The sequence below is a fragment of the Terrapene carolina genome, unplaced genomic scaffold (assembly GCF_002925995.2).
Source record: "Terrapene carolina triunguis isolate 2854851 unplaced genomic scaffold, T_m_triunguis-2.0 Scaffold62, whole genome shotgun sequence".
In the NCBI taxonomy this organism is placed as follows: domain Eukaryota; kingdom Metazoa; phylum Chordata; order Testudines; family Emydidae; genus Terrapene; species Terrapene triunguis.
The window spans coordinates 59,959,962-59,987,531 of record NW_020664413.1 but is presented as its reverse complement, the minus strand read 5'-3'; the positions used below and the strand labels follow the sequence as shown (position 1 = coordinate 59,987,531).

At 43.7% G+C, this 27,570-nt stretch overlaps 1 protein-coding gene across 2 annotated transcripts in view; it reads left to right on the top strand.

The window, feature by feature from the left end:
* The first annotated feature begins 646 nt into the window (after positions 1-646).
* The window catches only part of KLF7 (Kruppel like factor 7), a 69,032-nt gene continuing 42,108 nt past the window's right edge, over positions 647-27,570 (top strand). For both annotated transcript variants that reach the window (XM_024200961.2, XM_024200962.1), the window contains exon 1: positions 647-830. In XM_024200961.2, coding sequence (XP_024056729.1) covers positions 729-830 — 102 coding nt within the window. In that variant the 5' untranslated portion in view covers positions 647-728. The remainder of the gene's footprint in view (positions 831-27,570) is intronic.

The window sequence follows — 27,570 nt, the reverse complement described above, 5'->3', positions numbered from 1 at the left end:
ATCAACCCCCATCCAATCCGCACGGCCCTTCCGTGCCAGGCTCCGCCTCCGACCCCTTCTCTTTGGCCCTCATTGGGCTTCAGTGACTTCATGGGCTCCCCCCACCACCCCCTCTTCGCCTTACATGGTCACGCGTTGTCTTAATGGACAGCTTCCTTCAAGAGCTGACGGCTGCGCGGAGAAAAGATGGGAGGGGAGGGGGACGAAGAGAAGGGGGGGGCTCTGAGCTTGCAGGGTTGAGGAGGGGGGGGGGATTGGCTTTGAAAGGGGGGGACAATGGGGGCTGAGAAAAAAAGCGATCGCGAGAAAAAAAAATGCAACCTCCCAAAAATAAAGAGCAAAGCTTGCGCTGAGCAGCGAGCAGCAATGCAGAAATAGATGGCAGTTTCGTGTCAGTGAGTTTGCATTCCCCCTTCCTGGTCCAAGAAGTGGAGTGATTAGAGCCCTGGAAGGGAATTGCATTTACTACAAGTGGAAGAGTCCCCCCTCTTTTGCTGGTTGCTGTTTGCACTGTACATATTGGGTGCATCTAGCCATTCTCACTGGGGGGTTTTTTTTTTCCTCCCCTCTCTTTCCTGAATTGATTTTTTTTGGGGTACAGTGTGACAGAAACAAAACAAAACAAAAAGGGACATTGGATCTATTGTTGTTTTTTATGATCAAAAACAAAACCCCACCACAAACAAACAAACACAAAACAAAACAAAAGGGTTTTGTTCAGCAGCAGCATGGATGTGTTGGCTAGTTATAGTATATTCCAGGAACTACAGCTTGTCCACGACACCGGCTACTTCTCAGCTTTGCCATCCTTGGAGGAAAACTGGCAGCAGGTGAACCATTTAAATTACTCCTGTAAATCTTTTAAGTGCAGACCGTCGGTGCGTTGAGGCTGCATTTCTGATTTTATTTTATTTTTCTTTCATACTTAATTTGGAGGGTTTTTTTTGTGTGCGGGGCTAACACCTTAATATATTTTTTTGCAATTAGAAACAGAGCAGTCCATTCAAAGCTGTCTGCATTCAATCATATAAACACACCAGGCAGTATCTGAGATCCGGTGAAATTCTTTGGGTTTTGTTTTTTATTATTATTCGTAAACCTTAGTGATTTTTTTTGTTCTTTGAAACAAGGCTGATCACTTGTTCCAGCCAGTGTTGACAACTGGCAGCTGGTGGAAACGGAATAGATCATTCTTTTTTTCCCCAGGTAATTAGTATGTGTCAATAAAAATCCTACCTTAATTTAGAGATGTGGTGGGGGTGGGAATAGTATCAATAGCAAAAGACAGTAAGTGAAATCTGGAATAAGAAAGATGATTTATTTTTGAATTGTTCTGGACAGATGAAACTTCTTTTTGTATCTTAAACTGGCTTAAGACAATAACACTTCAGGCTGGTTTCAACCACCAGGGTGTATTGAGACACTATAGGGTTAATATGCAGAAGGAACTGGAGTATTTCTAAAGGTGGAAATCTGGTATTGTGAATGCATTAAAAATGATGGGTGACATGACTAAATAATATCAAGGGGAAGAGTAGTTTATAGAGAAATAGGCGCAGTGTGTAAAAGTCATGACCAGCCCAAATACAAACTGACCATAAATAACTATCAACTGGGATACTGGAGGAAAAAACAGGGGACTCCTCATTATAGCAGGATACAAGCTAAGCTACTGTGTTGCTTGATGTGATTACAGGTTCGTCAGATTGTCAACATTCTGTAAGTTAGTGTCTCTTAAAAAAATCGACAAGTCTATAAGAATAGTCAGGTGTGGGTAGAATGGCATGTGGCACTCATGTAACTTACATGCCCTGTGACAGAAGCAGGTTAAGACTAACGAGGGCTGGATTTCATTTTGCATTGATCCAGTGCAATATTTGCCAGCGCAAGGCTAGCATGTGTTAGTTCTCTAGTAAGTGGGCGGTAGGATTTTTTGTTTTTGTTTCTGGGTGGATGATAGGACTCCAGGACAATCTGTGGCATTGTTACCTACTTGGGCTGTGCTTGGATACTTGGAGATTTACCTAGTAAAATTATATTGGCTTCAGCTTTCTTTTATGAAAGGCTTACTGGCAGCCACAGGACAAACATTTTCAGATTTCATTTGCAACTGGACAGTCCAACTTTGCTTAATACTCCAAAGGGAGAAACACTTTTTGTTATCAATATTCAGTCTGCACCTCAGTGACGGTCACATCTGGTTTCCTTTAGACTTTTAACATGCTAAATTAAACTGAAGCGGTTAATGTGATTTCATTTTAGAATCCCCATTTAATTCTGCATTGTCCTTGCTGTTGAATCAGTTGCATATTAATAACAGTCTAGACAGTTCAATGTGAGATAATCTGTTGACATAGCCAGCATGCCTAAGGCAGATACTGTATGTGATACTTTGTCTACTGCTGCCTGACTTCATACAAGGAAGGGAAGCAGTTCACTTTCTGCAATAGTGTATCAAAGCAATCCTATTGTAAGAGCTGCATTTTAAAGGAACACCATCACTTAAAAAAATCTAGCTAATTTTTAGAAAAGGAGCTAAGATCATTTTCAGAGGCTACCTCTTCCCCTCAGTCCCCTGGCCAATTCTTGTTGTTTTATAGTACATCCTATTTTTATAATGTTTTTCCTCCCCTGTTGCTGTGTGAAGTCTCCACGCAAGCAACTGGGGGAAAACTGGCTGACACAGGGAACAGTGAATCTGACTGGTGCACAAGGTGCTGTCAAATGTACAGAATAAACCAACTGAAAAAGAGAGGTGTTTTTTCCTCCTAATCTCTTTCAGTTGTCATAATCTTAGGTTAAAAAGCTTTCAGGGATGTGTGTGTTTTCCATTTGTTTCCCTTTAAAAGTGGTAATCTGGAGACCATGCTTTTGGGAGACAGCTAACTAGTAAAGTCTGTCTTTGCCTCTCCTCTTCCCAGGCAGTAATCCATTACATGGAGCCCCCCCAAGAATGTAAAGTAGCCACCTTAATTTTAAGTGAAAGCACTTGAACTGATCATTCTAACATCTCAAATGAAAACCCGGTGCAATATAAATACTACAGTAATGAACCAGAATACTACCTCTTCCACCAGCAATGCAGCAGTGTTTTGGAAGATTATTCTAGTATCTTTTAAGATGGCAACAGTATAGTTGTGAGGATGAAGAGTAAGATTCTTTATCACGTTGTCAGTAAAAGTTGTTTCTTGTTTAACATGCTTTTAACACTCGGGATAGAGAGGTTAGTGTGTGCCAGTTTAAAAACTCCTTGTGAGTGATATCTCCTTCTATACTATCTGGGCTGTTGATAGTTTTACCCTAAAGCTACATGAAATTGTTGACACAGCCTTCTTCCTTTTGTCCCTAGTTTGGCCTACTGTTTTGTGGCTGGTTGGTGAAGTGTGTAGTAGGGACAGTTGCATGCAACTGCTAGTGTTTCCGATTATGAAATGTGCATCACTAATTGCAGTGATGGCTCAGGCTGGTTGCTAAACACTTGCATGCACTCAACTGATCTCCCCTCCCCTCCCCCGCAACAGAAGTGAGAGGAAGTGCTCTGGTCAAGTGTAGTATCTGTTCTTATTAGTTTAATATCTGTGCTTCTCTTAATTAGTGTTGGAAGTTAAATAAGACCGTCATTAGACAGCCCAACCTGTAAGTGCAAAGTGAACAGATTTTTGGTAGGAGGAGATTAAAAATGTATTTATATGTGTGGATTTCAAGGGGGAGGGGGAGAACATAGCTTAAATTGTAAACATGGGAAGGCTTGTTTGTTTGAAATTTAAGATGGAATCTGAAGGCACTGTGTGTTTAGATTATTTTCATGTACATTTTTATGTGGGGGTGTAATCTTTGGTGCCTAATTCTTGTTAACTAATGTTGCAGTTCCTTAGGGCCTGATTTTTTGTCAGGCAAAACTCCCTTCAGATCAGTGGGAATTTTGCCTGAGCAAGGAATGCAGGATCTGGACCACAATTCACCACGATATTGCTATTTCATCGACCATAGATGTGGTAGGGACTCAGAATGTTTAAAAATCAGGCCCAGGGTGTATTTCGACTGCCCGGTAGCTCAGACAGATTCTGGAAATGGCCCTCCAGGGCATCACTGTGGCTCTCATTTGAACCATCTTCATTGGTATCCATTCCTATGCGCTGACTACATGTTAGGAGCCTGTTCAGAGGGGGAAGCCCGAGCCGGCATGAATCCTCCCTGCCTGTCCTATGCTGTAAAGAACCCCAGGTTCACGTGCCCTGTTACTGTGAGGTATTCACCAGGTGTGGCACTCTGGGAATATCGAACGAGACCTGTAGAGGGTGTGAAAAACGGGTTTCAACCAATAAAAGGCCAGGAGGTGCCTTTGATCCACAGCATGTTACCCCCCATGGAGGGCAGGGATTCGGAGGGATCTGCCTGATCCTCTGCAGACACAGGACTAGGTGAGCTGTGTGCAGAGGGGATCATCCACTTGCAGGTGTGCAGCTCCATAGGAGGGAGGCATCCGCTGCCCCATGACAACCACCCCTCCCTTCTTTGGGCTTTAGGAAGGACTTCCCAGGGCGCAGGATCCACCAGTGGGAAAGGGTCAGGGAACAGCCTGGGGCTGCATTCCTTTTTCTACAAGGCCCCTCATCCCCTTAAAGGAGGACCCCAAGAGATAGCCTCTGGCATGGAAGACTTTGGTAGTGCGACTAAAGTGGACCCCTGCTGTCAGAGTAGGGGAGCCTGCCCTGGAGGATGGGCCAAGGCACAGGGTCTCCATGCTTATGGCCTCATTCTTCCAGGTATCAGAGGGGTAGCCGTATTAGTCTGGATCTGTAAAAAGCAACAAAGAGTCCTTTGGCACCTTATAGACTAACAGACGTATTGGAGCATAAGCTTTCGTGGGTGAATACCCACTTCGTCAGACGCATGTGACGACGAAGTGGGTATTCACCCACAAAAGCTTATGCTCCAATACATGTGTTAGTCTTTAAGGTGCCACAGGACTCTTTGTTGCTTTTTACTCTTCCAGGGGAACTCTGAAATTAGTGGAGTTTGGGTGTCAAGCCTTTCCCATTCTCCCAAGTTTTGTCAGGGATTGGGTCATGGTTCCTATTGGCCGGGAGGACTGGAAACAGGATCTCTTCTTCTGATAAAAAGAAATATGATTCCAAACATAGGGGCTGATGCTTATAGTCTGATTTGAATTCCTTCTCTCTGGGATGATTCATTAGTTCTTAGATGAACTAAGCTTTGGTTCCTCTTACACTAGAACAGGAAGAAAGGATGAGTTGAGACATTGGACTGGGACTCGAGAGATCGGGGCGGGGGAGGGGTTGGCTCTGCTGTAGACACCCTTCCTCTGCCCCCCAGTGTGTCCTTGAGCAAATCTTTGTGCAAATGTTTTCCTCTCTGTTAAATGAGTGATGATAATACTTAATAATACTTACTGGGGCATTGTGAGGCTAAATAGTTTAATGCCAGGAAAGTGCTTTGAGATCCTTGTGCAGTGTAAGTGCAGCATGTTATTATGATGTGACTAATCTAGAAGAACTCTGTTAGTTGATTCTGATTTATATTTGGCAGATGGGGTCAGTTTCAGGCCTGAAGGAAAAATTTCCACTGCTACTGGAAAGGAATAAATTACATTGTAGAATGTTCCTATCTCCTCACTGTCCTCATTGTTCTAGTTTAATGGCATACTTGGCCACTACATAAACTAAACCATCTCTTCTAATATTGCTATTTCATCTTGGTTCCAGTCACAGTGAAACACATTTCTAAGTGCTTATAGTACATCAGGCCTCCTGAGGATAACTTGCAGAAATGGTTGACTTCCAAGAACAGCCACATGTGTGATGCAATGTACTGGGACTGGGAGCCATGTTCTGTGTATATCGTGTGTGTGCGCACGCGTGTGTGTATTGAGAGAGAGAGAAAGATACAGGGGTATGTATACCTGCATACAGGCTCGCTGTCTGCTAAAGGAACTGAAAGCAGGTTCCTGGCACCCCTCAAAAATAAATTAAAAAAAAATCAAATCAGGAAACTGGAGCCACTGTTCAAATCATATCATTTTACTTACAGAAAATCTTGTTTATGTTATCACTTCTTGGCACTTAGTATTGCTGGTATAAATATGTAGACCTGAAGGAGACCTGCAAACTCCATTATAAGGGTAAAATAGCTGATTTAATGTGTGACTTGTGTGTGATCTTCAGATTGGGTAAATGTATTTCTTTTAATAGTGTCGGTACTAAATGGGAAAATATTTTCTATTATTTAGTATAGTTAAAAAGATACAATTACCAAATGCATTTTTTTTATAGTGGAAGCTCATGGTCATGAAATCAAATGAGTATTTGTGCTTTTAAAAAAAATAATATGGAGTCTATACACACACACACACACACACGTACATATATAAAACCTATTCTAATGTGAGATTGTGCATGTGTGTATATATACAGCCCACCCGCCATATACATACCCCTGTATCTTTCTCTCTCTCTCAATACACACACGCGTGCGCACACACACGATATACACAGACTACATAGAGGTACTATCATTTTGAAATGTCAGGAGATTTTCAGTTCCGTGCAGTTATAGCTTCACATTTTGGCTTTTCAGGGTAGAGGTGAATTGTCTTTAATATTTTTTTGTATATTGTTGAATCCTTTGAGGCCTTATTACATGGTTCTCCATTGAGGGGAACCCTATTCTCTATTAGCACATATTTCACAGGGGCATGGGGAGGAAGCAGCTTCCATTTAAATCTGTAACTATATTAAGTTATTTTTAATTCTTTGTTATAGAGAAGAAGGCAGCTTGTTCATCTTCTCAGGAGAGTACGGCATTGGGGTTCAGTAAATTAAGTGTCAGAGTAGAAGATACAGATTTTATTCCAGGTTAAGCCTGTTGCACTTGGACAGTTGGCCCTCACCCACAAAGAGGTTCATTCAAAGCCAATTGGCATCCGTGAGAGTTTTTCCATTGACTGCAATGGATACTGGCTTAGGACCATAAAGCCAAACCAAGCAGGTGATAATGGAGTTTTGTAGGAATGGTGCTGCACTCTCTCTCTCTCATTCACACACATCGTCCGTCCCCTTCCCCCCCCCGGTACTTTCAGGTCCCTTATGACTATCATCCTATGCTACAGCTTCTTCTAGAAACCTGCAAAACTTACCCCGTCCATCCTTTCTAATAGGAGTGGGCAGGCACGGCCCAGGAACGACGAGCGTCATTTCTGTGATTTCTACCCCCTGCCTTCAAACTTCAGGTGCCCCCAGAAAGTGTCCATTTCCTAGGCCTCCGTTAGTGCATTAGTGTCTGCTAATGATATCAGCCATCATCTTGGTTAGAATGAGTGCGTATTTGGGGGCAGGACTAAGGAGCTCAATTGGCCCAGTAACTAAAATCTGTTGAGGAAAGAGCTCCTTCTCTCCCCCTCCCTCTCCTGATTTTGACTTGGCTGGAGAATGTGTGTGAGAGCCTGTGTGAGGCCTGTGTTCAATTTCTGCTCCACCACGGGCTTTGTGTGTGACCTTGGGCAAGTCACTTAATCTCTCTGTGCCTCAGTTCCCCATCTGTACCATGGGGATAACAGCACTGCTCTAGCGCCCTGGGGTGTTGTGAGGATAAAGACTGGGAGATGCTCAGACACTGCAGTGATGCAGACCTAAGATAGCTAGCTCCTTCTGAGACTTACTACACTATATTCCCGGTGTTTAATTTCCCACATCCGTTGGACTGATATCTGCTGAAACTGTGGGACAGCTCCCCGTCTCTAATAGTTCTCAGCAGTGCTCACAATCTTGCCTCTGGTTAAAAAATTGTTTCTTACATGTAAGCTTAATCCCCCACCTTCACTGCTCCACCTCCCAGACTGTATGTAATTAGTCTATGACATCTTAGAGGAAACAGCAGGTAGAACTAACTTGACCTAAATTTTGCAGAGAGGTAGAGGTATAAAGGAAGGTGGTGAGTAGGAAACTTATATCAGACCCCGAAAGAAAACAATCTATTGATCTTTCAACATGCTGTGGCATTTAAAGTTTTTGATTGGGATGGGTGCTTACTTTCCCCTTTTCTGTAAATCTAAGGTACCCCCTTCTAATCCAGAACGATTCCACACCTCGACACTCTTGTATGCAATTGTCTGCGCACTGCATATATTGCTTTAGAGCAGGGGTCAGCAACCTTTCAGAAGTGGTGTGCCAAATCTTCATTTATTCACTCTGATTTAAGGTTTCGTGTGCCAGTAATACATTGTAACGTTTTTAGAAGGTCTCTTTCTATAAGTCTATAATATATAACTAAACTATTGTTGTATGTAAAGTAAATAAGGGTTTTAAAATGTTTAAGAAGCTTCATTTCAAATTAAATTAAAATGCAGAGCCCCCCGGACTGGTGGCCAGGACCCGGGCAGTGTGAGTGCCACTGAAAATCAGCTCGCGTGCCGCCTTTGGCACGCATGCCATAGGTTGCCTATCCCTGCTTTAGAGAGAACCATAAGGGCACATATGGCATTCTCTAAAACATGCAAAAAGATAAAGGATATAATTTTCAAAAGCGCTTAAGTCACTAAATCTCATTGAAAGTCAACAGTAATTAAGCACCTAAATGCCAAAGTCGTTTTTAAAAAATAGGACTTTGGGTAAATACTTAAATCACCGAAGTCAGAGATTCCGAGGCCAGAAGGGACCACTGTGATCACCTAATCTGCCCTCCTGTCTAACACAGGCCACAGAACTTCCCTGAAATAATTCCTGTGTGAATAGAGCTTCTCTCTTAGAAAAACATCCAATCGTGATGTAGAAATTCCATGATGTGAGGAGTTTAAAGCTCCAATCCCATAGCTGAATCGCCAAAGCTCTGGGCAGCTGTGGATCCAACTGAAGAATTGGGGCCTAAAAATTTTATATATATGTCCACACAAAAAAAAAAAAAACAACCTTTTGAAGTGATAATCAGGATAGCCCAGTACAGACAGTTTGATAAGAAGTGTGAGAATACTTACAAAGGGAGATAGATTCAATGTTTGTAATGGCTCAGCCCCTTTGTAAGTATTCTCACACTTCTTATCAAACTGTCTGTACTGGGCTATCTTGATTATCACTTCAAAAGTTTTTTTTTTTCTCTTACTTAATTGGCCTCTCAGAGTTGGTAAGACAACTCCCACCTGTTCATGCTCTCTGTATGTGTGTATATATACACATCTCCTCAATATATGTTCCATTCTATATGCTTCCGAAGAAGTGGGCTGTAGCCCACGAAAGCTTATGCTCTAATAAATTTGTTAGTCTCTAAGGTGCCACAAGTACTCCTGTTCTCTTATGTACAAGTATCTCAAGGTCAGTGTCAAAGGGGCAATGCCATCAAGTCTGTTTGGCCACAAATTTAGACTTTGCAAATAAGTATAGCTCTTACAAAGCCTACTATCGATAGAAATATTTCCATGGGAAGCAGAATTTTAAAGGAAAAAACAAAACAAAACAAAACAAGGAACCCAGCCCAGCTGCTGTTTTCGCAGGGCCAATGCTACAGCATTCCAGCGCTGTTAACTGAAAGTGAAAGTGACTAGTAATGAAAGTGAAAGTGCCTTTGTTGGTTTTGATTGCCCTGCTGGGAGAAATGCACGGAGCATGACAAATAAATTAGATTTCAAAAATGCTTTTGCTTCTAATAAGCTAATGCGCTGTTAGTCGTTTGGTTTTAATAATGTGACATTTAAATGGACAGCGTCCCTTTCCAAGTGCAAGCAACCACTTGGAGCCCTGCTCTTTTGGGCTCCCCGTCCCTTCCAGGTTCTGCAGTTCACTGACGGTTCCTCACCCCCACGCTAGATAGCCAGGAATCAACTCCCCATCAGATTTTCTTCTGCTGGTGGGAATGAAGAGAGAGGCTGCTGATTGTCTCACTTGACCCCCTACCCTTTTTCCTGGAAGCTTGGGCCCAGTTGTCTGTTGTCCTGTGAAGTGTAAGGCTTGGCTCTGCATGAGGCTTCCGCTTTCATGCCAGTTCCTTCTTGTCCCTAACTTAGGAACCTGCTGTCCCTGAATGGTTTGAGGTTACTTAGAACCTTCATGCTGGTTCCTCTTTCAACTGTACGGAGGGAGATGAAAAGCTCCCTGTTTTTGTTCTTCTCCTGCAATTGCACAGTGGTTTTACCAATGCATTGGCCAAAGCGTAGCTGACCCTACAAGGCTTAATTCAGCCAATGAACTGGTTGAAACTTTTTTGTAGCCATATATTGCCTTCCTTGTCAGGCTGGAAAACGCACACTGCTCCGCAAAACCATCCCCCTCTACTGCAGCTACTAAGAGCTGCCATGTGAGTAAGGAAGTATGAAAAAGGGTGGTTGGGGGGTGAGGGAAGGAAGATGAGCTGGTGCTTCATATGGAAAGCATCAAACCAGAAACTGCTTTGTCTCTGACATGTCACCAGTGGAGAGGCTGCCTTCACTGTCTAATGGAATTCCTATGTAGTGCCTGTTTGGTGAAACCTTTTGTATTGTTGTGTGGATTGGATGGGTAGAAAGGTGTGGTGTGAGTGGCTTTTATTCTCTTTTTGTGCATTTGAAAACAAGTAATTGGGGAAGCAAAGTGCAGTGAATAAGATTGAATAAGATTGCTTCAGGGGGTATAAAAACTGAGCAAGTCAAGACAGGTTACACCACCGTCCCTGCCTAGGGCCTAGAAGAGATTAATACCAGTTTAGATAACTCTATACCCCTCTACTCTTACCAGAAACTCACCTCCCACGCCAATACTGTATCACATGTCAGGGCCCCACAAAATCATGAGATTAAAAATGGGAGGTTCTTCTGGTTCTGAGCCCTTTCTGTGTAACTGGGTCATATTTGCAGGCTTTTCTGCACAGCCATGAAAGCTAGAATTGTATTCATTTCTTAGAAACATGAAAGCTGAGATTCTCACATAACCACGTACCTCTGAGAGCTGGCATTTTAAGGGAAATATCATGTATTGTGAGATTGGCAATAAAATTGCCAGCGTTGGCAATATTGCATGTCTGCTCAGTAGGAGAGCAATGAGGCAGCGATGCAGCTTATAGGTTGCTTGTGTCTCGGGGTGGGGAGAAGAGAGGTGGATGGGTATGGGGTTAGTGTGACAATGATGTATGTACTGACTGAAATAGCTTATAAAAGCCCTTTTAATGGCTTCTGTGGCTGGGCGCTTTGGGATAAGTGGATGTCACATGGTTCTGTACAAACTAAATCTAAAGAGGAATCTACCTAGTTTCCTGTGAAAAATAGGGCATATGGGAAAGTCCTATAGAATAGGAAGTGACACGCTTTCTATAGGTTCTCTTTAAACCATGCTGTCGAATTTAAGTGTCTCATTCTTTCTCTAGAAGTTTTTTTAAAGGTGATCACTCTGTAGGCTTTCCGAGTAATATCTATAGAACCCTACAGGTTTCACCAGTGTGTGGTTCTACGGGATCTTTCCATACAGAGAAAGGCCTGGTCTACACTGGGGGGAGGGCGGGGGAAATCTATCTAGCTGAAGTCGAAATACTTAGATCTGTTTACCATAGTGTCTTCACTGTGGTAAGTCGATTGCTGACACTCCCCCCTCGACTCTGACTGCACTTCTCGCTCTTGTGGCGTACCGGAGAGCGCTCGCCAGTTGATTTATTGAGACTAGACGCGATAAATCGACCCCTGCTGGATCAATCACTACCCGTCAATCCAGCACGTAACGTAGACATTCCCTCAGTCACTTAGGTACTGATCCTGCACAAAGTTAATGGCAGCTTTGCCATTGACCTCAGTGAATGTATGATCAACCCTTTAGGTCCCAGTTCAGTAAAACACTTGCTTAATTTCACTGACTTCAGTGGGAGTTAAAGCATGTGCTTAAGTGCTTTCCTGAATAGAGATGTTTCCCTGAATTGGAGCCCTAGGAATTATGATACTTCCAGGTTAAAGAATTCTGTCCACATAGAGCCATGTGAGGAAGCTATGCTAATTGCCTCAAATTCAGTTTGGGCTATTCTACAGCAATGCTCTCTAGTCCTCCTTTGGCTAGGATGACATTCTCTATGTTCATTCAGCCCTGATTTTCCACTTTCACGAGACGGCTTTATGGTTTCAAAGAGTGACTCCTGTATTGATCTTTCTTGAAAGATATCAGATAGGTTTTAGGGTACCCTGATTAAATATTCTGTGTTAGATGTGCCGGCTTGCAGTAGGTTTTTCTATTTTGTTTTTATATCTGATATAAGCCACAAGTGTTTTGAGAAAGAGCAGAGAAATCAAAATGCCAAGTTGAATCCTGAAGTGAGGAGTTCACCACTCCAAATATATAGTCTCTAGGTACTGAAGGAAAGGCAAAGAGTGCTTGCTGATCTACATAAAATGGTTTTTGAAATATTTTTTTCCTACTACTGGCAAATGAAGAAGGGCGTTACAAATGCCTTTTTCTTTTTAAAGATAAGAATTTTGGGGGAGAATGATAGGAAGATGGGCTGAGGTTTTCATCTTGAAACACCTCAAAGGTCCATTGTTTTCATAAAGGGCTGAACCACCCACCCACTTTCTGAAAGCAGGAGCCATTTTTAAGTTGTCTCCAGTTGGGTATTAACAAAAATCACTAATGTCTTTGGAAAACCACAGTCATAATATTTAGGAGCTGACTGAGTGTGGAAAGCCCATTGCAGCATTAGACACAGAAATTATTGATAACTTCATTGCCAAATGTTGCTGCCTGAGCTTCTTGTCCAGTCAACCTCAACCTTGATTTGCAGGGATCCTCAACTCAAACTCCATTTACCTTTTCAGCTAATCTGTATTTTCTCCTGAATCAATCTAGAGTGTAAACCTTGCTAGTTACACAGGTGGGACCATTAAACTGAAAGCATATTCGGCTTTATACTTGGCTTTTGACTACAGTGGCCCAAGGTGCAGGCTGAATGCCATGAAGCTAAATTATCCATTGAGTTACCTAACCTCCCTACTGTAATCTTGTAAACTATTCTACTGCGGTTTAGCAGGAGAGTACATCTTGTAGTAAAACTCCAGTTTTTGCTATTCTTGAAAGTACATGCTTAGTGTTGAGACCATATCCTTTTCTAATGTCCACTGCCACTATTGGGACATTTCACTTGAACACTGCTTTCAAGAGTGAGTAGGACGTTGTCATCTGGAGACCCTCAACTTTGGGACACTCTCTCTCGCTGGCTCTCCATCTTCATCTGGTGAGCTCCGCCCCAATTGCACATCCTTTTGTTCGTTCAGGTTTTTGCCTCTACATAGTTGTTTCAGTTTGTTCAACATTTTAGGCCAGAAGAGACTTTAATAAAGGGTGGCACATTTTCATCTCTTTTTGCCTTCTATATATTTGAGGGGAAAGTTGTCTCATGCAGTCAAGAGACCTTGGGCTGGTCAGTTATGCATCATTCCCCCCCACACACAAACACACACCTAACATGAGAATAGTAATGCCTGCTCTGCATTGGGGTTTTGTCTGTCTGACTCAGTCAGATCCTCAACTAAGAGCTTGTCTACATGGACTAGAAGGGTGTGACTTCTAAAGTGCACCAACGTGCTGCGGGCGAGCTGGCCCATGCAGACCGTGCTCATTGCTACCCCACATAGACAAGCCCTGATAGACGTCTGTGTCTCTACATCAATTTCCATGGGCCTAGGCTGATTTACATTAGTTGAGGATCTGGCCTAACGTCTGTCAAGGCATTTGAGCCCTCTGTGTGGAAGGTTCTGCAGACAAGCAAAGTATAATTAATCACAGCAAAGCAACTAAGTGCTTTCATTCTACACACTATGCAAGACACAGAGTAAATAGAAACGGCAAAAATAATATGCTCATTTTAATGATTGTTGATAAAGAATATAGCAGTTCCTGGTCTTCCATAACTATTATTTCCAGTGGCATTTTGGAAGGAAATAGAGAGTAACTTAACACTGTCCATTGACCTTTAAGTCACATCTGACTGTTTGGGCTTATTTCTAGTGAGTAGGGCCTTAGGAATTCTATAAACATCATCCGCACCCTTTCAGGTAACAAATGGGAAGAAATACATACAAGCAAGGAATTTTCTTTCCAGGAAAAAGTGGTAGCTCTTCTTCCTGTGACGAAAATAGGGGGGGGGGGCAGCGTACACACAGCCTAACCACGTCCTTCTCCCAGGTTGGAAGGGTGGGGAGCTATCCGGGGTGTACATTGTGTCCCTTTGGAAAGGGATACATTTTTGTGCAATCAAAACCAAAACCAAACCCCAAACTGCAGAATTATTGGATTTATTCCAGGGTGGATAAAAATCAATGGTTTAAAAAAAAAATCGGATTTTTTTGGTTATTTTTTTTTAAATGCATCCAGCAATCATCCCTCCATAATGCCAACTATAATAAACTTCAGAGCTAAGGGTGAACCATTTAAGAAATATATGTTTGCTGATGTTTTAAAGAAAGTCACACCAGTGAACTGGTGGAAGTCACTTAAGCACTTGGATTCACAGACTGTTGAAGTGATAATCTCACTTTTAACAGCAGTAGCTTCTTCTGCCAGTGTAGAAAGAATATTTTCTTCCTTTGGACTAATTCATTCCAAATTGAGAAATGGTTTGGGACCTGAAAAAGCAGGAAAACTTGTTTTTCTTTTCCAGATTATGAACAAACAGGAAAACGGAGATGAAGACAACTGAGTTAGCTGTAGAAGCCAATATTTTAAATTTCTTATGTTGACCTGGCTGACATAGTAGATTTAATTTTTTTTTAATATTTCATTTAACTATTTTAGTTAAACATTAACAAAAACAAACCTGATTTTAAAAAACTTGAATGTTTAACTAAATTCAAAAATTCATATGCTTGTTTTGTTAAAATATTATATGTTTGCTGTTGAAGAAAAATATCCAGAATACATAACGTTGTTGTTTTAGTTAAGTAAAACAATTTAAATGTTTGTCTGGTGATGGTCTCCTCCTAATATAGCATGGCAAGAAAATCCTCCAAATATTAATGATTAACTTGTTGAACTGGAGATATTTATGAAGTCATTGGGAGGTGAACTATCTGCTTCAATTACCTTTGGTCAATGAAATAACCAAACAATCATTCATTTTCTGATATAGATATAAAACTAATCTGAAAAGTTTTCAAAATAAATCACTTAAAAATGTATAGTGTGTACCTTCTAAAAATGAAACCTACATCTATCTCTGAGTGGTGAAGAATATGTATTAAGGTTATAACAACCAACAAGAATGCACTTTTATGTAGAAATCTATGATTAAATCAAGTCTTCCTGACTAGTGATTTAAATCAAATCCACCCTGATTTATTCTCAGAAGATGTAGGGGATGGTGGCTGTGTGCATGTGCGGGTCCACACACGATGTTTCAGTTATAAAATCAGTGTCAAGAGAGTACATTGTATATAGCATCTGAAGTGGATCTAGAAGAAAACCTTTTAAGGAAAGCCCATGTTTATACACAATGGGTTTTGGATTAAATCCTAATTCTTTAAAGTCAATAGGGAATCTTGCCATTGATCACAAAACAACAAGGAGTCCGGTGGCACCTTAAAGGCTAACAGATTTATTTGGGCATAAGCTTTCGTGGGTAAAAAAACCTCACTTCTTCAGATGCATGGAGTGAAAATTACAGATTCAGGCATTATATAATGACATGAGAAGGGAGTTACCTCACAAGTGGAGAACCGCTCCTTGTTGTTTTTGTGGATACAGACTAACACAGCTACCCCCTGATACTTGACGCCGTTGATCACAGTGAGCTTTGGTTCAGGCCCAAGGGCCTCTTCTGCCTATGGTTAGAGTTTGGCCCAGACGACCAGTAAGTATCTGGAAAAGGCGAGGGTTCAGTCTGAGAATCCACCTGGCTGATTCTGAAGGCAAATGAGCTGGGAGCATGCAATGTGAAGGCCATATTGTCCACTGCCTTCAGCCAACAATAGTGAACAGCATACCCATCCGTAGGTCATGTGTGCCAGTGCTGCAGAATTGGGCCCATAAACAGTGGTGCACATGTATAATTTTTTTATTCAGATCACAGAAATTGAACTGGAAAATCCCTGTTACAATCATCTAGTCTTCCTGCCAATGTGCCATTCCTTACTGTACACTGACAATACTTCATCCGGTCTAATAGACCTCATTGTTACAGGCTGAATATCAGAAAAGACTACTTCCCTTTCCTTAATTGAATCAAATTTCTCCTATTTATATTTCCTTTAACTTCTCTAAATAATTCCACTGCCTTCTTGCAGTTCAGACCATTCAAATGGATCTAGACTGTTCTCAGTGGTGCCAGATGACAGAACAAGGAGTAATGGTCTCAAGTTGCAGTGAGGGAGGTTTAGGTTGGATATTAGGAAAAACTTTTTCACTAGGAGGATGGTGAAGCACTGGAATGGGTTACCTAGGGAGGTGGTGGAATCTCCTTCCTTAGAGGTTTTTAAGGTCAGGCTTGACGAAGCCCGGCTGGAATGATTTAGTTGGGGATTGGTCCTGCTTTGAGCAGGGGGTTGGACTACATGACCTCCTGAGGTCCCTTCCAACCCTGCTGTTCTATGAAATCTTTATAGACTTATGTCTCCATTCTATTAGCTGTTGCTATACATAAATTAGCTCTCTGAGAAAATCTTCTTGTTAAAGGAGTGTGCAGTTCCTAGCACCATTGGGACCCTGATCCCTGACTGGTGAAGTAGCTATTACAATACAAAGAATAAAGTGTTCTCCCCAGCTTCCTAATAATTCCTGTTGCACTTTTCTGGGCTCCTGCAATTTGTCTATATACCGGTCTTGTAGTGAGGTTCACAGAAGTGAATCTAATATTTCTAGGTGACATTGTCCTAGAGATGGATCCTGCTCCATAACGTGTATGAGAATGCATCCCAAAAATTAAACTGGCCTTTTTATTGCCATCTCCCATTGTAATCTCACGTCTTTTTGGTTTTTAGGTCCCTTTCAGCATCTGACTGGCTCTCTCCTTCCCCTTGAGTATGCGTGGCTCAGATTCGCCGAGTCTTCTAGATGTATTAGTCTGCATTTTTCATAATTGAATCTCACCTACTTATTTTCTGCTCATGTCTCTGCTCACTCTGTGGGTCCCTTTATATAATCCCTTCACTGGCATCGTTTAAAGACAACACTTTGCCTTTTAAGATTTTTCTCTGCTTTCTTTGTTTTCAAAGAGAGCTTTATATTACCTTCCTTGGGTTTTTAATTTGTGTTGAGTATTAGACTCACACGTGTTCTCTGTTTGTTTGTTTGTTAAATTTAGTGATGTGGACTAAAGTAACTGAATTGTTTTTAAATGTCAATTGCCTCCCCCCCCCCCCTTTAAGACAGAAAAGATCATAAGGAGAGCAAAGTCAAATCTAGTACAGATGATATCTCTTGTAACGTCCTTGCAAATAGCCAGTTCTGAATGCTGACCACTGATGACAGATAGTGGAAAATCTCAGGGCCTAAAAATGTGACTTGTGTCTGGTTGACAGTCACAGTGTGTAGAGGAGCCGGGTTCCTGGTGCTAGAATTTTTGTTCCTTCCATACCAACATCAGCAAGTTGACACTGGACCTACCCCTCTGTTTTGCATGTTTCTGCTTGGCCTTTTTGACAGGTGCAATATATATATTTAAACTAGACCATTGCGTAGGATACCTGAATCTCCCTGCCAGGATTGAGCGGATCTGCTTTTTTACTTTATCTAGAGGGTGGAGGTGGGGTGCAGTTTTTAATTCTGCTAAAGTGCCCTCCTAGCTGACCAGAGGGCAGAGGAGAAAATCCAGACCCAGGAGTTGAGGATGTTGTATGACCTTTGCCTAAATATTAAACCTCCAGAGTCCTAGACCAGTAAGGCCCCAAGAAAGCATTGGGCTACTGTTGTTTCCGAGAGTGCTGCTCCTGCGTGGACTACTAAAGGCTCCCCGCATGGCACTGCTAAGCCTAAAATACAAACAGAATACGATAAAGACGCTGTTTCAAGCTAGCGCTTTGGATGTTATTGCCAGATAGGCACTATGGACCTGATCCAGAGGCTGCTGATAGGGTGACCAGATGTCCCGATATTTGGGGCTTTTTCTTATATAGGCTCCTATTACCCCCCACCCCCATCCCGATTTTTCACACTTGCTGTCTGGTCACCCTAGCTGCTGAAGTCAGTGGAAATCATGGGCTTTGGATCAGGCCTGACAGAGATGAGACTAATCCTGATCCAGCAGCGCTAAGGAAACGTCTGAGTCTGCTGACAGCATAAAGTGCCAGATGTTTTGAGCTTTGAGCCACTCTTTGTTGAGGCTGGCTACTCACTGCAGGCAGTAGAATCTCCTGACACGCTAGTCTGTCTGTTTCTCTCTCTCTCTCTCTCTCTCGAGGAATTTGGGCTGGTTGCTATGGAGGCTTGCAAAAAAGATCTTCCCTGTTTTTAGGAAGACGTGTAGTACCAGTCTATCCTGTGTGAGGTGCAACCAGGAAACACAGGGTTTGGCATCTTATGCTTGTAACAAAGCAGCAGGACCTCACTGGAAAATTAGTGCACACCTTTGGCTAGATCAGTGGAGCGATGCAGATTTACATTAGCTAAGGATCTGGCCCTATATAATTTGGACGCACAAACTGTGGTCAGTTCCCTCTTCTCAGCAAAGCTTCGAGAGTGAGTCCTCTATTCTAGGGAGATCTCAAGGATACCGGTATATTGGGAAGTATTATCAGAATCAAAGCTAAAGTACAATCCTGCAACGGATTATCCTTTTGGGTTTGTTTTGTTTGCATTCCTCAACTAACCTGCAAACTTCAGCCCTCTTCAGTGGGTCTCCTGGTGATGAGGGCAAATTAATGCAGGTCTAATGTGAAATTCTTATACTTGAGATGTTAATCTAACAGAAAGCTCTTTCAGGCAATGATCTTGTAATCACGTAGAGCATCTACATTGGATTTTTATCTGTGCCAGGCACAGGGATTCTATGAATACACTTCGTGAACGACATGCCATGTGTCGGAATTACCTAACAGTCACAGCTACCATTCCTATAGACCAGGACCATCGTGCAAACAATGCAAAATGATTTGTTAGCACTGGGGATGCCAAACAAAGAAAATGGCTTAAACACAGAGGGAGCATGTGTCATCCTCAGAACTGATTGGCATGACTGCCCTGGTCCAAATACTGGGTGTTTCTTACTATTTCACTACTGACTGGGAGAGATGAAGACCCAAGGAGATGCTATAGGTCCAATAATCCAGCCAGTCAGTAACTACTAAGAAAGGCCAGATCCAAAGGTAAAATGCGAAGAACATAATTGTGGTTGAAAGTTAAGATGCACGTTGGCTTGGATAGGTAGCTCAGTTTACAGCAGTTTAGGACTAGTAGCAAAGCAGAATTTCATCATCGCTGTTCCATTAGATTTATAGTTTGGTTCAACAATGCAAAGCAAGGAAATCATGTGATCGCCTCAGGTGACAATCTAGTACCTGATTACCACAGAGAGCACTCCGGGGTGCTGGAACAATTTGTATAGTGGGGGTGCTGAGAGCCATTGAACCAAACTGTAAACCCTGGATATAATGGAAACCACTTCAAGCCAGGGGATGTGGCAGCCCCCGCAGCACCTGTAGTTCCAGCACCTATGCCTTTTACCTTGTAATCTTACAAATCAAGCTTGGCTGGAATGCTCTTGCTGTCAGTTTTGGAATCAAACTTTGCAGGACCAGTGACAGCTGTCTCAGTAGCGAGACCCTTCCCCCACTGCACCCACTTTTGGAAATGGCTCCTCCTCAGATGCCAGGCATTCTTGTTTGATCTAGTGATCATGCTTAGCATTCACATCATGCCTTTCATTCATGGATCTCAAAGCATTGGGAAAGCTTCATTTTGCCTATTTTAGAGGTGGGGACACTGGGGCAACTCATGACCCTCTATGTTCTGTTGTCACACAGTGAGTCAGTGATACAGCTGGGAACAGATCAGTCTCCTGACTCCCAATTGTAATTACATTATTTTTGTAATGGTCATTCTTGGCAATTTGGTGGCTGAAGCGTGGGCTAGCGGATGAAATTGTGGCTGCGGTTTTGGCAGTAGGTTATGGGCCAGAGCCCCAGGCAGCAGAAATCAACATAGCTTCATTGACTTCAGTGGAGCTCTGCTGTTTCACACCAGCTAAGGATCCGGCCCTAATTTATAAACTGGGGGCAGCTTCGTATAATTTGTGTTTAATTTTTGTCTGTCTAGACACTTCTGAAGCTCCCCCCCCCCCACAATCGCTGGAGTAACCAGGTGCCAGCAGCAGCATGAAAGTACCATGCGGGTCTGGTGAAAGGTGCTTAATGAACGTGTTACATGCCTAGCCCTGCCTCTATGCATGTGTGCACACACTAGCTAGACTTTTTACTTTCTTATTTGGGTTTTGAAAGTCTTCTCTGGGGAGGGATCTCTGGGTGTGATTCATTTGCCTCCTATAGGGAACTGGTTATCACAGCCCCCTTGTAGTTTTTATCCAAGTTAGTCTGAAACAAGGAGGGCAAAGGTGACCAGATGTCCCGATTTTATAGGGACAGTCCCGATTTTTGGGTCTTTTTCTTATATAGGCTCCTATTACCTCCCACCCCCGTCCCGATTTTTCACATTTGCTGTCTGGTCACCCTAGGGCTGGTGCACAGCTAGCGATTTCTGACATCTGGCGTGATGCCTCCTTCCAGTAGCAGATGAAATACCTGTCCTGTTTTGGGCTTTAAGGCTCTTCACACCTTGCTGATCTGATAATTTACCATGACCCTGACCCCTACCTTCACGCCACCAATGGTCTCACTACTCACCACCCACCAGTCAGCTTCTCCTTTAAACACCTTGAGTGTTTCCTCCTACACTGACCCTTGTGTATTCGGGGAGGTGCAAGAGAAGGGCGATTCCCTGGTATAATCCATACAGCCACTTCCTTATCCTCCTTCAGAGACTTGCCAGGGCCCTGAAGCCTACGAAACCTTTATGCCTGCTGCCAATTATGAAGGATCGTCTCTCTTCTCTTGCCATACTCTTACTAATTTCTCCATTCCTCTCCCTACCTGCAGTTAGGAAGTGTAAAAACAACAAATTAGACATGTAACTTACAAAGCAGTGCTGTTTTTCCAACATATTCATTTGCTTGTATGATGTCACCATCAGCTGTTGTGTGTCTTTTAGGCTGTAAGCCCTCTCTGACAGGGCTTGTCTCTTATCTTTGTTTGTGCAGCGCCCACCACAATCCAGGCTGGCACGATTTGAGCGCTACTATAATATGCTTACTGCTAATAATAATCCCTGTTGCATTTGACCCAGGCCTTCCAGCATAATGGGAGTTGTTGCCAACTGTCATGATCTTATTGTGAGTCTAGTGATATTTGGTATGTCGTAAAACCCCAGCTCCTGGAATCATGTGATTTCCCCAAGACTCTCAGTCTTACACATTTCCTCCACACCTACAAAAAGTAAGTTCTTAGCTCTCATGGTTGCAAAAAAGAAACAGAAACCCCCACAATGTTATTATTTACAGTGTTGTGATAGCCGTGTTGGTCCCCACATATGCCCAAAGAACCTGCTTCAATACAGGAATAAAACCCTCTGCATACCCCTAGTTGCCACCTACCACCCCACATTGGAACCCATTAAACAGTTACAACCAATATTCAATGGGGGCCACATCCTGAAGGAAATCTTTCCCTCTCTGGCTTTAGAAGAACCCCTCCCCCCAACTCATTCTCAGATGCAAGCTCCCTACGGACCAAGACACACCGAGTCAAAACAGCACCAGCCTGTGCCATAACATGTAAAACCTGCAGACATATCTTCACTGCTACAATGATCAATACCCCCTCCACAGCACCCCTTTCAATATCCCTGGGTCCTAAACCTGCCTGTCACATATGGGGTACCTCATCCAATGCTCTAAATGTCCAAACAACAAGGATGTGAGTGACAGACAATCACTACGCTTTCGCATGAATTCACACAGAATAATAAAGACAAGAACACCACGTCACCCGTGGGTAAACACTTTTCACAAAGCGATCACTCTGTATCTGACCTCTTAGCCCTTGTCCTCAAAGGAAACCTGCAAACCACCTTCCGGTATGAGCCTGGGCGCTTAAATTCATAATTTTGCTAGACATTCAAAATCAGGGACTCAAAGATTTATGGGTTATTACACCAATCTGTATCCCACTAATCCCCCCCACCCCCTCTTTTTTTGCCCTACAACTGCGGAAGTGTTAACTGCCCATTCCACCTTGAATGGTCTTTTGCAACATGTGTTAACTCCTTATGCTAAACAGTCTGTTCCACCTTGTATTTAGCTGTGACACACTGATTAAAATCCTAGAATCATAGGACTGAAAGGGACCTTAAGAGGTCGTCTAGTCCAGTCCCCTGCACTCATGGCAGGACTAAGTATTATCTAGATCAGTGCTTCTCAAAGCCGGTCAGCCGCTTGTTCAGGGAAAGCCCTGGCAGGCCAGGCCGGTTTGTTTACCTGCCGCGTCCGCAGGTTCGGTGGATCGTGGCTCTCACTGGCTGCGGTTCGCTGTCCCAGGCCAATGGGGGCTGCGGGAAGCAGCGCGGGCCGAGGGATGTGCTGGCCGCCCTTCCCGCAGCCCTCATTGGCCTGGAGCAGTGAACCGCGGCCAGTGGGAGCTGCGATCGGCCGAACCTGCGGACGCGGCAGGTAAACAAACCGGCCCGGCCCGCCAGGGGCTTTCCCTGAACAAGCGTCGGCCCGACTTTGAGAAGCACTGAGCTAGACCATCCCTGACATTAGTACATTTGCCAGACCTGAAGAGCTCTGTGTAGCTCAAAAGCTTGATGTTGATCCAATACAAGATATTAGCTCTCCCAGTTTGTCTCTCTGATAATATCATTTTTAAAGCCCTGGTGATTTTTAAGCCAATGTTGTGATATTTGGTGGACCTGACTCGTGATTTCGGAACCCTTGGGGCTTAGCAAAATTGGGCTCTCTCAAAAAGGAACTTGCGTATGGAAGAGGGGAGGGAAATGTTGTCATTATGAAAAACCTAACAATTTAAAAATGCTTTTTCCTTGGAGAATAGCCATAGTAATTTTCTTCCCCTCCTCCCAGGTTCAGTAGACACCAGCAAGCACTCCTGTCCTCTCTCCTAGTATTGCAGTGTTAATGTTGCTGCTGTATTGATTGAGTCAGGCTCCGCTGCCACTGGGGACGGTTGGGGGAGGGAGGGGGGAATTGTTTTTAGTCTTAGCCCTGTGCTTCCTCAAATGCATTTTTTAGCCTTTTCTTGGTAAAGGGGCATTTTGAGCTTTTATTTTTTAATTGGGTGGGGGTGCGGAGGACTTCGGGGTGCCCCATTGTCCATTGGCCTTCTCAGCCACACTTTCAGGTAACTCCTGAGGCTGCTCCTACTTGAATTGGCCACGTCTCAACTCGAGGAACGCTTTAAAACCAACTCTGATTCTGTGCCCTTGAGAAGCTCCTCAAGGAGCCTGTTAGCGAGCACTGTCAGCTGCTGGAATATGGATAAACACCGAGTTACGGGAACAGGAGAGGTTTCCTCTTTGTTGTTTTGCTCCCTTTCTAAGCAGTCAGAAAAGCAGAGTGCAAGAAAAACATGCCCAGGGTGGGGCTTTCCCTCCTCTCCCCAAGCTGCTATTCATGACCTTGTTAAGCAGCTTGGTCTGCCTCAGACAGCGTAAGTGGTAGTTTTAAGTGTAGGGAGAAACCAAATGTGGCTTTTATTTTTCCATATGACAAATTGCCAATCGCCGGTTTTACTTACAGTACATTTTGAGTTGTCTCTGGAGAACGCAGTCACCTTGAGGGGGTATTTATGAGGAAAAATGACATGAGAATTAAAGTTCTTAACACTCACATAAAAATAGCTTTATTGCAGATTTTTGTCTCCAGCCAGGATCTTGCTTCCAGGAATGGATGATTTTGTAAGGGGAGGCTGGCACTAGACAACTCTTGATGCTGCTTTGGCAGATGAAGTGAGGGGCGGGGGTGGGAGGGAGGAAGGGAAGGGAAAGTATGGCTGAGACATTAAAAATGAAGGCGATGCACTCTGCATGCACATTACCGCTTCCATGGCACTTCTCATATGAGCAGATGTTTGCTCTCCTACCCTTTGGCCAAAATCCTCCCCCAGACTACCTGGTTCCTTCCCGTAAAAGATATGTAACTTCCCAGCAAGGGAATGTATTTGTCCCCTGCTCATATATTAATAATTATATATTTCTGGGGTTTGCGTTAGCTAAGTACATCATGATGCTGTTTGCCTCACATTTGGTCTTAGGGAAGTCACTTAAGCCAATGTTTAAGTCTGGGCACCCAACTTGAGGCACTTGGGCCCGGACTTTCATAGGTGCTGAGCACCCACCATTCCAGTTGGAATTAAGGTGCAGGTGCTCATTGCTTGTGAAAAAAATCAAGCTCTTCTGGGTGCCCCAAGCTAGCCACCTAAAACTAGAGGCACCCAAAATTAGGCTCACGCCAAACATTCCAAAAATGGCCATTATCCGTGTCTCAGTTTACCCATCTGTAAAATGGGGATAATTACAATGGTTCCACCCTGGAAAGTCCTTGATGTCTACGGAGAGACAGTGTTGTAAGTTATGGTTGCTGCGACTTTTAACGTGCTGCCTCCGGGAGCCTGAGAACAGATGTGAAGTCTCTTGTGACACACAGGAGGGCTGGATAGTGACTGATCTTTATTTCTGGCCCCTGTTATATGAAGTAGGCGAGGTTATGATTCTAGTGACTACTGTGGCATTTCTTACCTTAGAAGAGCAGAGAGAAATGGAGCAAGGCAAGCTCGTTGCAGTCCTAACTAGGCCTATGGTCTGGTTTGTGCCTCCTGCCCCTAATATGAGCTGTCAGCTGTTCCATAGCCAATCTAACCGCTATGAACAGTGACATTCATGTTGACACGCTCTGGGTGAAATCCTGGCCCACTGCAGTCACTGGCAAAACTCCCATGGACTCAATGGGTCCCGGATTTCACGCTCTGACTCCTACTGGATTCAGTGCGGATTCAGGCTAAATTCATTGCTGTTCCCTGCCATGAGTTAGGGACAGTTTGTGCCTGGCTCTTGTGCGTGATGGCCACCGTGGCTTGAACTGGGACCTCCAGAGCAGGAAGCGTGAGCCACTACAGCTTGAGCTAGAGAGCCAGACTCACATCCTCCGTGGATCAGGCACAAAGTGGAACACGTAACACACACTGACCAGGGGGTGACATGAGGAAGGCGCAAGGAAATCTCACCTCCTTTGGATGCCTCCGTGTGACGGGGCTCGGCCTAATTACAGCCCCTGTGTTCTCTTGAGTGCAGGAACTGCGTTCTCAGAGCACCCTCTGAGTTTCTGCACTGCCCCTTACGCGGATCTGTGCCTATCAGTCCTGGTGCTTGGATCGTAAGCTCTCTTTTTGTTCTGTGTTTGTACAGCGCCTAACACAATGGGGTACGGCAATACAAATAAATAATTATGATGGACACCCTACATGGATTAAATAGATGGATCAGCAGGAAGCCAAGATTTTCAGCAGTGACAGGGGAAGGCTCCGTTTTTGGATGCTCAACTTGAGACACCTTAAAGAAACTGGCCTTTGATGGGGTCTCAGGTTGGGCACCCAGGGTGACTCATCTCTCCTGAAAATCTTGGCCTGAGCACGTAGGACAACGATAGCTAGAGAAACAGGAACCCATGAACTCTGATCTCGGCCTTTCATTTTAAAATGCATTTATTTTATTTGCAATTCTGGGGTTTCCCACACCTCCTGTGCCTAATTTGGTTACTTCATCCCTATTTGGGGAGATGAATATTTAAGAACTTTAATTCTTCCATAGTACTCCGACATTGTAATGGTGTTTTTGGAAGCTGGGCCCAGCTAATATTAAAGCATTAAGGGCTTCCAGAAATTGTACATGCAAAGGATAGGTGGTTGTCCTGTGGTCTCTGTGCTGTGCTTCTGCTGGAGTTAAGGTAACTTCTGTATGTTTATATCCAAAATAAAATTGCAGCTCTTGAAAGCTGCAATTTGTACTTGGAGAAAATAATGTTTGTGTTTAGCTACTGCAGGGGCTGTACAACAGCGCACTACCAGGAGTCTGAAAACTTTTGTGATGACAACAGAGTCTGCTTTGGGGGCTACTAAAAATGGCTTTAATTGGGCAGTACTGGTGATAAACAGAGTGTCAGAGAAATATACCTTGCCGAAGAGGTCCCCCTCCCCAAACTATAGACTAGATCTGCTGAGAGAGAGAGAGAATGCTCTTCCACTCTTCCCCTTGTATCCTTCTCACAACTACATCAGGGGCTTCGGCCCTGTCTCAGAAAGACAAAGAGGGGAGGGGGAAGCAAAACCAAAAGAGGGAAAAGCAGGCTTCGGGTAGTGGAGGCTATACAGAAATAAACCGAGGTAAATGGAAAACTAGGGGAAAATGCAGAATTTAGATAGGAAGTTTACAACAATTGGAAGGACTAGAACTATTTAAAAAGGGTGGCTGGCAGGATGACATCAAATCATACATTAATTCTCATAGTACAATTATAAAATCCTGCTCCTACAACTATAGAGTATGATGTATGTATACGTGATATTAACATATACAACACACTCTCCCTCTTTCCCTTGATCGTAAGTAAGAGAAGTGGGTTGCATAGGTTTGCTTTCTGGGGAGCGGTGAGGGAGCACCGTGGACGGTAGAAGAAGGCAGCCATCCCCATCTGTATAGGGTCAACGGTTAGCGACGATGCTCTTGCACATAAAAATGAATTCAGTACCAGAGGGGAAGATTTAATTGCCTAAGCAGCAAACTGCAAGATTTTGGATTCCCAAGAGCAACATGTTCAAATTGCAGCAGTATCAGCTCAGCCTTTTGTCCCTGAAAGAGACACACTGAGTTCCAGGCCGTTTGCTGGGAGCAGGTTTCTTCGGGACCTTAGTGACCAAGAATCTTTGTGCTCTGCATGGACATTAAAGAGCCTGTGAGATTCATCTAAGAGTTGAGGTTTGCCTTTGGCCAGACCCTCCTCCCCATGCTGTCTCTGTGCTATCCAGTGGCTGCGTTTCTGTTTTCAGAGGTGTTTTGTGAAGTATTCTGGGATCCTTTGGGATGAACGGCACTATTGTGCGCAGCTATGTCGTTTTGTAATATATTTTGCAAGGATAGTCTGCAATAAGCATAAGAACAAGCAGAGGTGGCAGGGTTTAAGAGATGCAGTGACCCTCACCTAGACGCACGACTTCCAGTAGAGCAGCATTTGAGATATGGTCATTCCTACAAGTGAAGATTCATGATGGGAGCGGCGAGTGGGAAGGGGGAGGAGGTGGCAACTAAGATCAGAGAGGTAGAATGGAGCAAGACTTTTTTTGGGCGGTGGTGGGGAGGTGTCATGAAAACACAGGGGGGAAAAGCTTGTGACTTGGAGACAGACAGGTCTCCTCATTGACATGGCTGTGCTCATTAGGAGAGAAGTCTCTAAAATCTTAGTGTCAGAGCCAGGGCCGGTGCAAGGATGTTTCGCGCCCTAGGCAAAATTTTCACCTTGCGCCCTCCCCGAGCCCTGCGGCAGCTCCCCACCCTGAGGCGCCCCCCCCCC